Source organism: Heterodontus francisci, chromosome 15 (genome assembly GCF_036365525.1).
Source record: "Heterodontus francisci isolate sHetFra1 chromosome 15, sHetFra1.hap1, whole genome shotgun sequence".
Classification (NCBI taxonomy): domain Eukaryota; kingdom Metazoa; phylum Chordata; class Chondrichthyes; order Heterodontiformes; family Heterodontidae; genus Heterodontus; species Heterodontus francisci.
The window spans coordinates 88,863,070-88,878,703 of NC_090385.1; the positions used below are offsets into that span (position 1 = coordinate 88,863,070).

Sequence of the window (15,634 nt, forward strand, 5' to 3'; positions counted from 1 at the left end):
TATAACACTGCTGTCGGAAACAACTATCATAGAACTGCTGTAGGAAACTCTCAACTATTATAGAATTGCTGTAGGAATGTCTCAATAATGATAATAGAACTGCTGTAGTAAACTCAGTAACCTATTATAGAACCGACTGCAGGAATCTGAAAATAGCTATTATAGAACTGTTGCAGGAGTCTATAAATTATGATAAAATTGCTGTTATAACCGAGGTGGGGGAGGAGTGCACTGTTAATTCAGTCCCCCTTCTCCACAGGTCACAACATACATTTAAATTTTCCCACTTGCCGAAACAGTCAATCATGTACTGTATTTTTCCCCAGAATAAAGGTTACAGGTTTCTTCAATAAACAGCAAAATTATCTTTATTATAAACCAAGTCTTAATCAATAATAAAGTAAAACATACACACAAATTGAAATATTAAAGCTGCTTATTTATCCTAGCGTGCGCACACACACAGATACACAACCGGTTGACCAGGAAAAAATATAAAAGGGATTTTTGTTTGCAGCTTTACAAAGAAATAGAAGGAATTAAAAAAACATTAGGCTGAAAAGAAAGTATTGTTAGGACTGCGGTGGGATCAACGTACTGTTAATTCAGTCCTGTCACTTCAGGAAGCATGGCATAAACTTCGTGAGCTCTGCCTACCAACCTGCTTTGCGTAAGCAGTGTCCTGCTTTCCTTCAGCTATTTCATCTGTTTGGCTATTTTTTTTAAAAGATAAGGAAGAGCTTGAATAAATTTAAGCAGCTTTTCGCTGGGTCCTGGGCTGAATTCAGATTCTTTCTGACCCGAATTCCCCCTGGATTCAAGACTACCCCTTTGTCTTCGTTCCATCTCTTTAAACCTAAATTCTACCCCTCCTCTTTCACTTTCTCTCTGAAGTTCAAGTTTTCTTATTTCTAATTGAATTCTAGCCAATTCTACTGCATCACTCCCTCCTTGTCTCTGTTCTCCTTCTTCTAATTCCAGATGTTGGGCTATTATGTCAATTATCTCTGCTTTTTTGGCAGCTGATTTCAATTCTAACCCCAATTTTGCTACCAATTCTTTTAGTTTGTTCTTAGTTAAAGTTATCAAATCACTGAGGGAAACGTTCTGCTTTCCCAAAAACTCTGCTGCGACCTCTAATGCCATTACGATGGTATTGGCTGTACCTTATTATACAAGAATCCATGTTCCTTTTACTTTTCGTAACTGACGGTAGATTTGGATCCCAACATTTGAGTTTTCAATTGATATGATCCCGGACGCGAGAGCAATTAATATGAGGCCAGACGCAAGATACCAATTTGTATGTTATTCCAGAGACGTGCAATTAATATGATTCCAAACATGAGCCCTCCACATTAGTCTGATTCTGATCCCAGACGCGAGCCGCCTTATTACATTTGATTCTGATCGTGGACAAAGCCCCCAATTAAAATATGTTACGACCGCAGGGATGGGACTGTTAATTCAGTCCAGTCGCTCCACAGGTCGCAGCATATTTCATTAAGCTTTCCAAATCGGAAAAGCATTCAAATTGAACACTCTCATATCCCCCGAATGAAGCAGACCAAGCCAGGTATCTTTAGACAACAACAAATTAACTATTTATTAAAAAACTAAAATCTTCAACACTACTAAGGTAAACCTATGTCGAAAGACCTTGTAACTTATTTAAAAATCTAACGCCCACATTCGCATACATATACTCAAAGATTAACAACGTTTTGGTTTTAGATTAGTTGACTGTTGAGAATAGAATTTTTAAAAAGTCTTTGCAAGTTACGTTCCTGACAAGTGGAGTCTTCCAATGTATGAATGTTTAGTTTAGTTTAGAGATACAGCACTGAAACAGGCCCTTCGGCCCACCAAGTCTGTGCCGACCATCAACCACCCATTTATACTAATCCTACACTAATTCCATATTCCTAACACATCCCCACCTGTCCCTATATTTCCCTACCACCTACCTATACTAGGGGCAATTTATAATGGCCAATTTACCTATCAACCTGCAAGTCTTTGGCATGTGGGAGGAAACCGGAGCACCCGGAGGAAACCCACGCAGACACAGGGAGTACCCAGAATTGAACCCGGGTTGCTGGAGCTGTGAGGCTGTGGTGCTAACCACTGCGCCACTGTGCCACCCACTGTAGAAACAGTCAAAGGTCGCTTGAAGTCTTCACTGGTTCTATGGGGAAAAAAAAGGTCCTTCAAAGATAGGAATTCAGCAGTTCGGCTGTTGTAGCATTAAACTGTCCCTTCAGTGATAAACGCAGCAAATACTGATAATTTGTTAAGAAAGAAAAGCGTTCGTATTTTTCTAGGGAATTAAGTTGGCTTGAAGCTTTGTAGAATTTTGAGAGGAATAACACCGCATCTTCAGTTCAAATCGCCTTGGAACTCTCTGCTCAAACCAGTCTCAGCTAGCTAGTTTAAAAAGTCAAACTGCAGCATTGAATCATGTGATCTCTCCCCGCTGCTGTTACTTGGCAACTAGAATGCAACTGGCAGTCTGAGTGTTCGGAACAGTCTGTCTTAAAGGTGCGCTGACCTTTTTACAGTCTTAAAGATGCACACAATATTTCCGAGGAGAAATAAAAACAAGACCGTGACTGTATGGAAACATGTCCTTTGTCTAAGTGAGGTGTCCCAAAGGTGAATAGGTGGCTGTCGATGGGATCTTCCTAGAACAGTTCTTTCCAGGCAATGTTGATTATCAGTTTTGAATAGGCTTTCCAAGAGATGCAGCAGGTCATAAAGCAGAAATGCAGCAAGAAAGGTTTCTGTTCCACATATTTGACATGCAAGTTCTTTAATCATGCAGGCTTTCATTAACTACAAGAAAAAATAGGAACAAATAGGAACACTGTTGATGCAGGATTCTTTTTCAAGAGAAAGACAGGCAATCATCATCTGTTTCAGGCCAAAAGCAACTGACTTTTTTTTGAACAGTTCAAAATGAAGCAAACTTTTCCAGGTGGCCAGTCTCATGATCTCTATAAATCTTGACCTGTCACCTCTCTCCAAACCAAAACAAACCCTGCTGGGTTTTTATTTGAAAACCGATGCCTTCCAGTAACTGTTTACAGTTCCACTCTCAGTCCCAACCTTCTGGTGACCTTCCTTTATAAAAAAAAACATAAAGTTCAGCTTCTGTGAAATGCTTTTCAGTCTTAAAATATAAATTCTCAAGTTCTAACAAAAAAAATGGAAACCCTCGTAACACCTGTGCCCTTGGAGAAATGAAACATCGTTTTTAAATGCGTTTCATTATAATGTATAAAAAATGTTGAGAACATTTCAAAATACATTTTTTCGCTCTCATCCCCCATTCACTCTTTACCAGTAGTTAATACAGTATTGCTTTGTACCATCTTTACTCCTATAACTCCAACAAAGTTAGATTCACGATAAAGCATCTGCAGTAACATTAGTGGACAATCTTTAAATGATAGGGCTATAATAGTAAACTCCATCGGGATAGCCTGGTATTCTTATTTTAAATTTTTCCACAAAGCTATCACCAAATCAGCCAATTGCAATCTTCCAAACAGAGCCCCCCAGTTGATCCAGGTGTTCCTTCCAAGTGTCACTATAGACCAGCACATCACCAAGGTAAATTACACAGTTAGGAATACTGGCTACCACTGGGTTCGCTTATCTGAGAAGTTTCTGGGACACCCCCTAGCCTGTATGATATCGCTTGACATTGGCAAAAACCGTCCAGTGTGACAAAAGCTGATATTTCTTTAACTCGGGGTGTTGAAGGAACTTGCCAGTATCCCTTCAATAAATCTATCTTTGTAACAAACATGTCACTGCCCACTCTATCAATGCAATCTTCTAAGCGAGGGATCAGGTAGGAGTCTGCCTTTGCTATTGCATTAACTTTTCCATCATCTATGCAAAGTCTAGTTGAACCATCAGGTTTAAGCACTTATGCTATTGGTAAACGCTAGCTGCTTTGACTGGGTTCAGTTAGGTGATTTTCCAACATGTATTGGATTTCTGCTTTTACTTGGGCATGTCTCTCTGGACTTATGCAGTAAGGATGCCGTTTTATAGGAAAGGATTCTCCTGCATCACATTATGTGTCGCTAAGGTTGTACATCTTCGCTTATCCCGACAGATTCTTTTAAATGCTGTGAGTAGCCTTGTTAGGTCTTCTCATTGTTCTGCATCTAAATATGAAAGCATAGTGTCCAATCTTCCTCGCAATTCAGTATTAGCTAACCGGATAGGAGGAGGTTCAATTTGAGAATTGTCTAGGCCTCCTTCTGACTCATCCTCACTATCCCTTTCATTCTTTACTGTCCCTACTACCTGACACACCTGTGCTTGCTTATCCTCCTCCCGGCGATGATATTGTTTTAACATATTGATATGACACAGTCAATTCTTTTTCTGGCGATCTGGGGTGTCAATCAAATAATTTACCTTGCCAATTCTCTTAACCACCACTGAACTGTGCTTTTAACGGTTCACCCTGTAAAGGTAGTAATACTAACACTTCATCCCCTGGTTGAAATGTTCAGGTCTTTGCATGCTTGTCTGCTCATTTTTTCATAGTTGTTTGGGAAGCTTTAAGGTGTTCCTGAGCCACATTGCAAGCTCTCGTGAACCATTGCCGGAACGCAGATACATAATCTAGTATCGAAACTTCACCCCTCTGTTCTAAAAAGCCTTTCTCCAATTAGTATTAGGGAACCTGTTGTCACATGCCCGTAAACTACTTCAAAATGACGAAAACCTGTAGACTTACTAGGTGAATCTCTAGTGGCAAATTAAGTCTAGCCCTTTATCCCAATCATGGGGATATTCATGACAGTATGCCCTGATCATTGTTTTATGGGTCTGATGGTACCTTTCTAAAGCTCCCTATGTCTGTGGGTGATATGCTGAAGACCTTAACTGTGTTATACCCAAATTACCCATAACTCCTTGAAATATTTTAGACATAAAATTGGAACCTTGATCCAACTGAACTTCGATCTAGTGAAGAATTGGGTTAACTTCTCTACCACTACCTTAACAGTAATTGTTCTCAATGGAATGGCCTCTGGGAACCAATTGCCCATATCCATGATAGTGAGTGTATATTGGTGTCCTGCTTTTGTTTTCAGTAAAGGTCCTACACAGTCTACTAATACCCTACTGAATGGTTCTCCAATAACTGGTATGGGAATTAGAGGTGCTGGTTTTATGGCAGGTTGTGGTTTTCTCACAATCTGGCACGTATGGCATGTTTTACAAAACTGCACCATGTCCTTGGAAAGACCTGACCAGTAATTGTGTTGACCTATATGTGATTTGGTCTTCTGGATCCCCACATGTCCGACTATAAGAATTACATGCGCTAACCATAATAATTCCTGGCGATACTTAGACAGTACCACTATCTGTTGAACAACCGTCCATTCTTCATCCGCATGTGAGGCGGTAACCACTTTCTCATCAGAACCCCATCTTTAATATAATAGCCTTCTGGAACTCTTTTTTGCCTCAGCTTCTGTTAGAGCTGATTGTGCCACTTTTATTTAACTCTAGATCAGCTTGCTGGCCTGTGATCAGAGAAAACATTTCCTTTGGATTATCCAAATCCCCAAAGAAAGTTTCTGATATTGGCTATTTGACTGTGGTGCCAATTTTACTTCCGACAATGGAACTTGTTACTACACGTGAAGGAAAAATTCCTGGAACTGTTCTGTCTCTTTAACTTCACTTGGTTTCTCTGTGACTGCGGGAGAAGCTACTACTTTTGCTCCAGCCAAATCATTCCCCAGGAGTAGATCAATTCCATCTACCAGCAAACTATCGACAGCTCCTACAGTTATCATCCCAGACATTAAGTCTCAATCTAGGCGCACCCGATACAAAGGCACAGGTATATACTCCCCGCCAAAGCCATTCACTAAAACTTTACCATTCAGTGCACGCTCTGGTGAAAATGTTATGTCTTTCCCCAGCAAAAGAGTTTGGGTGGCTCCTTTATCCCTAAGTATGACTATAGGGTTGCCTGCCTCATTTGAGGGATAGGGAATTACTTTTCCTTTCAACAAGAATTCCCTATAACTCTCGGGTATCTTATTCGAAACCCCTACACTCTCATTGGTTTTTGTATTTGACTTTACAGCTGCAGTCAGAGCTACAGCCTAACCTGCTGTACTGTCGGTTAGGGCCCCTTTCACTGCATTGACTTTGTGTGCCCCAATAAGTCCCATGGATTTGCTTCGCAACTTCCAGCATTCTGCACAAAGATGTCCCACCTTGTGACTATGATAACACTTAGGCTTGCGGACCTCATTTCCACCCTCAGCACCTTCCTTTCTGGCCTGATGTGGGGATCCTGGGGCATTCCCAGCTGTCTCTTCTAGTCCCGTCTACTTGCCTTCCTTTCACTCTCCCACCTTCTATCCTTCTCGGGTTTGTGGGGGTGACAAACGAAGGGTTTGGGCTTATACACCAGCTCAGTATCATCAATTTCTGCTGCCTGTCTGGCCCTTGAAACCTTCTGGTTCTCTACGTGAGTTCTTAGCAATGGAGGGAGTGAATTTTTATATTCTTCCAGGAGAATTAGTTCCCTAAGGTTCTCTCACAAGCCATTTTTAGTGCCTGTATCCAATGTTCAAACCTAATTTGCTTTACCCTGTGAAATTCCATATAAGTGTGCCCAGCCAATCTCTGGAGGTTCCGAAACTTCTGTCGGTCAGCTTCAGGGACTATCTCATATGCAGCGAGAATAGCCTTTTTTTGCCATCTCATAATCTGCAAAAGCTTCCTCGGAAAGTATGGCATAAACTTCATGAGCTCTGCCCATCAACCTGCTTTGCATAAGCAGCGTCTAGCTTTTCTTTGGCCATTTCATTTGTTTGGCTGTCTTTTCAAAAGAAATGAAAAATGCTTCCACGTCCCTTAAACTTGTGGTGAGCTTGTATAAATTTAAACAGCTTTCTGCTGGGTCCTCTGCTGGAGTCAGGTTCTTCCTCACCAAAATTTTCACTGGTGTCAAAACCACTCTTTTGTCTTTTGTTCCATCTTTTTAATTTGAATTCCTTTCCTTCTCTTTCCCTTTCCTCAAACTCTTCATTGTCAGTTCCTTTTCAAACTCAAGTTTTCTCAATTCTTTTTCCTGCTCAAATTTTCTTATTGCGTTTTCTTTTTCCTGTTGAAACTCCAGTTGCTTCATCTACAACTGAATTTTAGCTAATTCAACTGCACTACTCTCTGGTTTTCTTTCTACTCCCAATTTCAAATGTTGGGCAATTTCGTCAATTATGTCTGCTTTTTTAGCTCCTCGGCTTAATTCTAACCCGGATTTTGCTGCTAAGGCTTAACCTTAGTTAAGTTCCACAAGTCATTCAGGGATGCATCCTCCTTCCCCAGAAAAGTCTCAGCAACTGCTACAGACATTCCATTGATATAGATTTTACTCTATTACACAAGAAACCTTGTTCCTTTATTTTCCTTTTTCAATTATTATTACCCCACATACAATTGAACGTCGTTGGCGTTGTGTCAATCCTGACAAGAGCCGCAATTAATGTTCAGACCGAGGCAGGAGGAGTGCACTGTTGTAGAGGCGGCGCAGTGGTTAGTACCGCAGCCTCAAAACTCTAGGGACCCTGGTTCGATTCTGGGTACTGCCTGTGCGGAGTTTGCAAGTTCTCCCTGTGACCGCGTGGGTTTTCGCCGGGTGCTCCAGTTTTCTCCCACAGTCAAAGACTTGCAGGTGATCGGTAAATTGGCTGTTGTAAATTGCCCCTCGTGTAGGTGGGTGGTAGGGAATATGGGATTACTGTAGGGTTAGTATAAATGGGTGGTTGTTGTTCGGCCGAAGGGCCTGTTTCAGTGCTGTATCTCTAAAATAAAATAAAAAATTAATTAATTCAGTCCCACTTCTCCACAGGTCGCAACATATATCTAAATTTTCCCACTTACCAAAACAGTCAATCATATACTCCATTTTTCCCAGAATAAAGCACACCAACCAGGTTCCTTAAATAAACAGCAAAATTATCCATTTATTATAAACAAAGTTTTAACCGATAATATAGTAAAACATACACACAAATTGAAATAGTAAAGCCCCTTATTTATCCTCGCCTACAGACACACAACCGGTTAACCAGGAAAAAAATAAAAGGGATTTTTGTTTACAGCTGTTACAAAGAAATGGAAGGAATTCAAAAAAACACTTAAGTGAGGTGTCCCAAAGGCGAATAGGTGGTTGTCAATGGGATCTTCCTGGAACAGTTCTTTCCAAGCGATGTTGATCAGTTTTGGGTAGGCTTTCCAAGAGATGCAGTTGTAGAAGACTTCAGTCAGGTCTTAAAGCAGAAATGCAGCAACAAAGGTTTCAGTTCCGCACATTTGGCATGCAAGTTCTTTAATCGTGCAGGCTTTCTTCAACTACAGGAGAAAATAGGAACACTCGATGCAGGATTTCTTTTCGAGAGAAAGTAGTCTCCTGGCAGGTCAATAAGCAAATAACTTCTGTTTCGGGCCAAAACTGGCTTTTTTTAAACAGTTCAAAATGAAACTAAAACTTTTCCAGGAGTCTAGCCTCATGATCTTTATAAATCTTGGCCTGTCACCTCTCTTCAAACCAGAGCAACCCCTGCTGGGTTTTTATTTGAAAACAGATGACTTCCAGTAACTGTTTACAGTTCCACTCTCAGTCCCAACCTTCTGGTGACCTTCCTTTTAAAAAAAAAACCTCCACAAAGTTCCGCTTCTATGAAATCCTTTTCCGTTTTAAAACATAAATTCTCAAGTTTTAACAATAAAAAAGGAAACCCTCGTAACACTGCCTCATAACTATTTTAGAACTGCCTGCAGGCAACACTAAATATTATACAACTGTCTGCAGGAATTTCTAAATAACAATTTTAGGACTGCCACAGGAATCTCTAAACATTATATTAATCAAATAACCAAAAGATCACAAATTTTAAGTGTTAAGTGAGTTGCACCTGTAATTACCTTACGCTCACGTATTTGATCCTTTACACTAGTTGAGTAATCTTTTTCATTCAAACCAGTCCTTGTCCACAATACAGGACACTCACCCCAGATCAGAACAGCAAGTGACTGATGATTGTACTTGATTGGGGAGGGGGGGTATTGGTTCATCACATTGCACCCAGAGTCTTGGGTGCTCAGACATCCATGATCACATTAATCCAGTATTAATCATTGGTCAAGCAATTAGTTGAAGCTACAGGTCTGGCCCTGCTGCTGCAGAAATCATCAATTTGTTTGAACTGAGAGAAAAGTACTGCTTCCCTTGTGGTCTTAAGGAACTTTTCTCCCCTTTTATACTTTCCATCCTAGCTCCTTGAGGTCCCATTGGCCAGGTTCCAGTCGCAAATTATTAATGTTGGATTACGCTGCTTGATCTGATTCATGGGAGATTTTGTTTCAGCTTTTGCTAATGAGTTTGCATGGAAACTTGGTGATAATTTCACCTGGTCAAAACTAGCTCCGTGCTGAGCTCATTCTTGGCACAATTTGCTGTTTGCGCCTCGAACAAACCTCCAGACCCATGACTTTTCGCTGGAGTTCAGTCCATGGGTGTCAGTTGACTGGTAATACTTTGCAAAGGCACGATTATGTTAGCAGACTGCTTGGCCATAGAGATTATCAGAACTGAGCTAAATCCTATCCTTGTATCGCCCCCACATATGCTTCCAACAGGCGTTGCTGAATACTAATTGGGAGTGGGATCATTTATTTTCTCCTGCCTAACCTAGAAGTGCTGAGGCCCACTGTAGCACCCTTGCCACTGTCCGAGTTGTGATTGAACCTGGCATTGTCCTGATAGGCATGGTCATTGTGGGAACTGGAAACCATGTATTTAACAGTGCCTTTAGAATAATACAGCTATGACAGGCAAACATTCATCATACTTTCTTCACTTAAAGGAGAATGTATACCAGAGAATATTTGGCTGTTGTATCTCATTTTATATTTTCAAGCAAACATCTGTTGTCAGTCTCACCGTGACTGGGTGCTTCGCCCCATTAGTAGTATATACTAGTATAACAGTGACATTGCAGGATTTTGTGGGAGGGCATCTCCAAGGAACTCTCGAATTCAGCATAGTTCTTTCTTATTCATTTTAGCATTCTAATGAGTTCACGAGTAGCCCATACTATACAATTTATTACAATAGGCTGTACCGACTCAATAAAAACCCTTTTCATCACAAAATAACTATGGCAAGTAGAAAAATTACATTTTTTTTTAGGAGAGTTTGATGTGTACCTCATCGACACAACAGGTGTACCCTATTTAATGTCTAATTTAATGCATATATTTTTATAAAGCTCTTGTAGACTTAATGTGTTTCGGCCACTTTAGTGTGTTTGCTAGACAGAATAAAGTGAGTGAATTCCTGTCCAATTAGGTACAGAAAGAGAAGTTAGAGAGCGAAAGGAAGATTGGATTGAGGAATAAAAAAGGAAAAGTAGGACTTTTATTAAAAAAAAAATAACTAAATGGCATTTTTAAAAATTCCTTAAAAATTTTCACAACCTGAAGAGATGAGACTTCACACTTCTAATTGTTTACTTTCTGGGCAAGAGAGGTGATTGGCAGTCATTAACAATAACATGCCTGTGAAAAGGTATTTAAGTTGATAATTGCTGGGCTTTGTTTTCTATGGCGAGTTTAATGTGCAGATGCAGCAACTTTCAAGGGGCAGTTAAGAGCGAGATACCATTTAGCAAAGCTACCAACATCGCAATGCAAATCAGCCAGCAACTTGTGGCGATTTGCAACTCACGGGGTATCACATCCTCACCGCAAGTTGCTGGTTGATTTGCACATTAATAACGGCTTGCATCATTCAGCTGGCGTTATTTTTGCAGTGAAATCTGGTTCTATGTGTTTAAACTCATGCTTTGGTTCATAGGGAGCTATGAGTTCACTTTCACTGAGCGCAAGAATTATTGGGTGCAACCTGAAAATTTAGCAGTGAAATTCCAAAATATTAGTGCCCTATGTGAGAGAATTCTGAGGATAAATCCTGCTTAATAGTAAAGGTTGTCAATTATGCAAATTGAACATCAATTTGCTGAGATGTCAAATATCTTCTCTTTGTCATAATTCAATTTTTTTGATCATTTAAGACCAAATCCCTTTCTCTTCTAATACCATAGCAGGCTAAACATTATCATTGTAGGTTTCATGATAGCAAACCAGCAATTTATTTAATGCAATGATTGCATTTTAAAAAATTTGGAAAGGAGAATTCTGAGCATTGTTTGTATTTTTTGTTAAATTTCAAGTCAGGATGTAGATGTGTAATATGCAAGTTGTAACTAACGCTATAACACTTGCAGGCAAAGAGATAAATTGGAGAATATCTTGAGAGGCTTGGCACCTCATCGAAATGATATAGGAGATGCTATGGTCTTCTGTTTAAATAATGCAGAGGCTGCTGAGGAAATAGTAGATTGCATTGCAGAATCACTGTCTATTTTACAAACTCCACTGCAGAAAAAGGTAAACTTTCAAAAGTTAAATATTGTGTGTACACATGTTAAAGTATGTAAGCAGATATTGCCCACCATCAACTGTATAGAGTAAATATTATGTTTAATTGTATTCTATGCTGTAGTCAAAAGTTCTCCAAGCTTAATGTAATTTAAATAATTTTACATTTTGGGTTAGTAATTTTAGGGCGTTGCTCAAATTTGGCATTGACACTTACACCTTTTACCTGGAACTGCTGATTGTAAGAGACTGTTTTTGAATGCAAAAAGCTGGTACCATTCACTGATGCTTTATATTTACTTTTTATTGCAGATAGCAAGGCTGTACTTGGTGTCTGACATTCTGTATAATTCCTGTGCTAAAGTAGCCAATGCATCTTATTATAGGAAATAGTAAGTTTTGTCCATTTTTGGTGTAAATCTTTTAAACTTCCTTCTAAGAAAGGCATTGTGTAATTTGAAAAGTGTCTTATTCCTTTAACAGTTTTGAAACCAGGCTCCCTCAGATATTTACTGATCTGCACGAGGCCCACAAAGTGATTCAAGCGAGACTTCAGGCAGAGCAGTTCAAGGTATGTTTTTGGAGCAATCAAAAGTTTAAAGTTGAAGGAAAGCGTGGAGAGGTCTCTTTGTTCAAAGCATTACCCATTTTCAGAGAACAGATTTTTTTCTAAATTTAATTATATTTAAAAAAACGCACCAACATCAGTTTGCTATGTGGCTCCAGTAATTTAAATTTCAGGGAACAACTCCATTGCACACAGTGGCAACATGATTTTAGAGTATCCTGAGTTGCTGTGGAGCCAGATGGCCTTGGAGCTCACTTTCTGGGGATGGCCTGCTCAGCTACAGCCGTTTGCCAGTTTGAATCGTACTGCATGTTGCTTCTAATGGAACAGAACAAGGGCATTCTTTGCAATTGATATCCCTGGAGTGGCAAGCAGGGAAAGATATTCAATTAGACTGTCCAAATTAACTTGTTTAAAAAAAAAGAAATTGAAGCTAAGAATATTTTTCCCTTTAAAAAGAGAGGAGTACATTAAAGAAAATGTTGTCCTCCTGTCTAGGCTCCCTTTCACTTGTCATGCAGTATAGGACCATTATTTTACATGAAATCTCAGTAGTCTTGCTTTGTTACACATTTATAATTCATTACTTTAATGCCTAGGTATAAATATTTATATTGTGTGCACCTAATTTTCTTCTTGGTGAGACCTGGCTGCTGCTTACATTTATATATCATTATTCTTCTTGGCACTTATCAAAGATGACAGTCATGGGGAGTAGAATATTTTTCTATTGCTTGACATATGTTATCAGGATTGAGCACTTCAAGGTTAGGGATGGCACATGCTGGATGCAGAATTAAGATTTCTCTAATCTGCCTCATCCCCAACTATAGAAGATCATTCTCTCGTGACCAGTACTAGTTTTTTTTCCCCCAAGTTCCCAGACCAACATTATATCTTAAAAGCAAGAATAGTGTCAAGTCACTGCAGTTTCATGAGCCATTAGAAACTGTTGATAGTCCCCAAATTTATTCCATTTAGGATCGTTACAGATATCATCGAGGGGAGATTTTTTTTTTTACCCATTGTTTAACCAGTTTTGGGCATCCTGCTCTCTCAGCTGGAGTCAATGCTGCTATACAGTACCATGAGTGCTGATTATCCTCTGAAAGCTCACTAAATGTCCTTTGTTATGCATGAGCCTATGCAGTGAGCATTGACAGGTTGTTTGAAATGGGCAGTATCACAGATGAGCCCTTGCCTTGTGTCCAAACACATGAGCTTAACAACACTGAAGAGAGATCCAGAGGAGGAACCTTGATTGAATTTCCTATCCTAGCGGTGCCAAAGTTGTTTGTAGCGTCCCCTTATTTTCACCTTGGCTGTGATTGACTAACTCTACACAGACTGCAAATCAAACCTGGGACTATCTGGTATGTATGTCCCAGTTACACACAGATTTTATTAAGAGCTATCTGACGAACAGAAACACCAAGAGGAGATTTTAATTGCTTGGTTTGATTCATGTCCAGGTTTGAGAAGTGAAATGACCATGCACTAATTCTCTGTGCCATCGGCCCTATCTCATAGAGTTATACAGCACAGAAACAGGCCCTTCGGCCCACCTTGTCCATGCCAGCCATCAAGACTGTCTACTCTAATCCCATCTTACAGCACTTGGTCCATAGCCTTGTATGCTACGACGTTTCAAGTGCTCATCTAAATGCTTAAATGTGTGAGGGTTCCTGCCTCTACCGCCCCTTCAGGCAGTGTGTTCCAGATTCCAGCCACTCTCTGAGTGAAATTTCTTTTCCTCAAATCCCCTCTAAACCACCTGCCCCTTACCTTAAATCTATGCCCCCTGGTTATTGACACCTCCGCTAAGGGAAAAAGTTTCTTCCTATCTATGCCCGTCACAATTTTGTATACCTCAATCAGGTTCCCCCCTCAGCTTTCTCTGCACTAAGGAAAATAACACTAGTCTATCCAGTCTCTCTTCATAGCTGAAATGCTCCAGCCCAGGCAACATCTTGGTGAATCTCCTCTGCGCCCTCTCCAGTGCAATCACAACCAGAACTGTACACAGTACACAGTATACCAGCTGTGGTCTAACTAGCGTTTTGCACAGCTCCATCATAACCTCCCTGCTCTTATATTCTATGCCTCGGCTAATAACGGCAAGTATTCCATATGCCTTCCCAACCACCTTATCTATCTGTGCTGCTTCCTTCAGTGATCTATGGACAAGTACACCAAGATCCCTCTGACCCTCTGTACTTCCTATGGTCCTACCATCCATTGTATATTCCCTTGACTTGTTAGTCCTCCCAAAATGCATTACCTCACACTTCTCAGGATTAAATTCCTTTTGCCACTGCTCTGCCCATCTTACCAGCCCATCTATATCGTCCTGTAATCTAAGGCTTTCCTCCTCACTATTTACGACAACAATTTTCATGTCATCTGCGAACTTACTGATCATACCTCCTGTATTCTCCTGTAAATCATTAATGTACACTACAAACACCAAGGGTCCCAGCACCTATCCCTGCAGTACAGCACTGGTCACAGGCTTCCAATCGCAAAAACAACCCTCAACCATCACCCTCTGCCTCCTGCCACTAAGCCAATTTTGGATCCAATTTGCCAAATTGCCCTGGATCCCACGGGCTCTTACCTTCTTGACAAATCTCCCTGCGGGACCTTATCAAAAACCTTACCGAAGTCCCCCGATGTAGACTACATCAACTGCTTTACCCTCATCTACACACCTAGTCACTTGCTTGAAAAATTCAATCAAATTGGTTAGACATGATCACCCCTGACAAAGCCATGCTGGCTATCCTTGATTAATCCCTACCTCTCCAAGTGGAGATTAATCCTGTCCCTCAGAATTTTTTCCAGTAGTTTCCCTCCCACTGATGTTAGACTCACTGGCCTGTAATTACTTGTTTTATCCCTACTACCCTTCTTGAATAATGCTACCACATTCGCTGTCCTCCAGTCCTCTGGCACTTCTCCTGTGGCCAGAGAGGATTTGAAAATTTGTCTCAGAGCCCCTGCTATTTCATCCCTTGCCTCACATAACAGCCTGGGATGCATCTCTTCTGGACCTGGGGATTTATCCACTTTTAAGCCCACTAAAATCGCTCATACCTCCTCCCTTTCAATGCTAATTTGTTCAAGTATATCACAATCCCCCTCCCTGATCTCTACACCTACATTGTCCTTCCCCATAGTGAACACAGATGAAAAGTAATCATTTAAAACTTCATCTACATCCTCCGGCTCCACACACACATTGCCACTTTGTTCCTCAATGGGCCCTACTCTTTCCCTGGTTATCCTCTTGCCCTTAATATACTTATAAAAGGCCTTGGAATTTTCCTTTATTTTGCCCGCCAGTGTTTTTCATGCCCTCTCTTCAATCTCCTAATTACTTTTTAAAGTACCACCCTACACTTCCTATACTCTAGTACCTCTGAATCTGCCATAAACCTCCTTTTTTTTTTAATCCAATCTTCTATACCCCTTGACATCCAGGATTCCCTGGATTTATTGGTCCTACCCTTCACCTTTATGGGCCCTGAACTCTCACTATTTCCTTTTTGAATGACTCCCACTCGT

At 40.4% G+C, this 15,634-nt stretch overlaps 1 protein-coding gene across 7 annotated transcripts in view; it reads left to right on the plus strand.

The window, feature by feature from the left end:
* LOC137377770 (U2 snRNP-associated SURP motif-containing protein-like) overlaps window positions 1-15,634 on the plus strand; it is an 81,989-nt gene that overhangs the window by 29,716 nt on the left and 36,639 nt on the right. For all 7 annotated transcript variants that reach the window (XM_068047798.1, XM_068047797.1, XM_068047799.1 and 4 more), the window contains 3 exons: window positions 11,346-11,508; window positions 11,812-11,891; window positions 11,983-12,070. In XM_068047798.1, coding sequence (XP_067903899.1) covers window positions 11,346-11,508; window positions 11,812-11,891; window positions 11,983-12,070 — 331 coding nt within the window. The remainder of the gene's footprint in view (window positions 1-11,345; window positions 11,509-11,811; window positions 11,892-11,982; window positions 12,071-15,634) is intronic.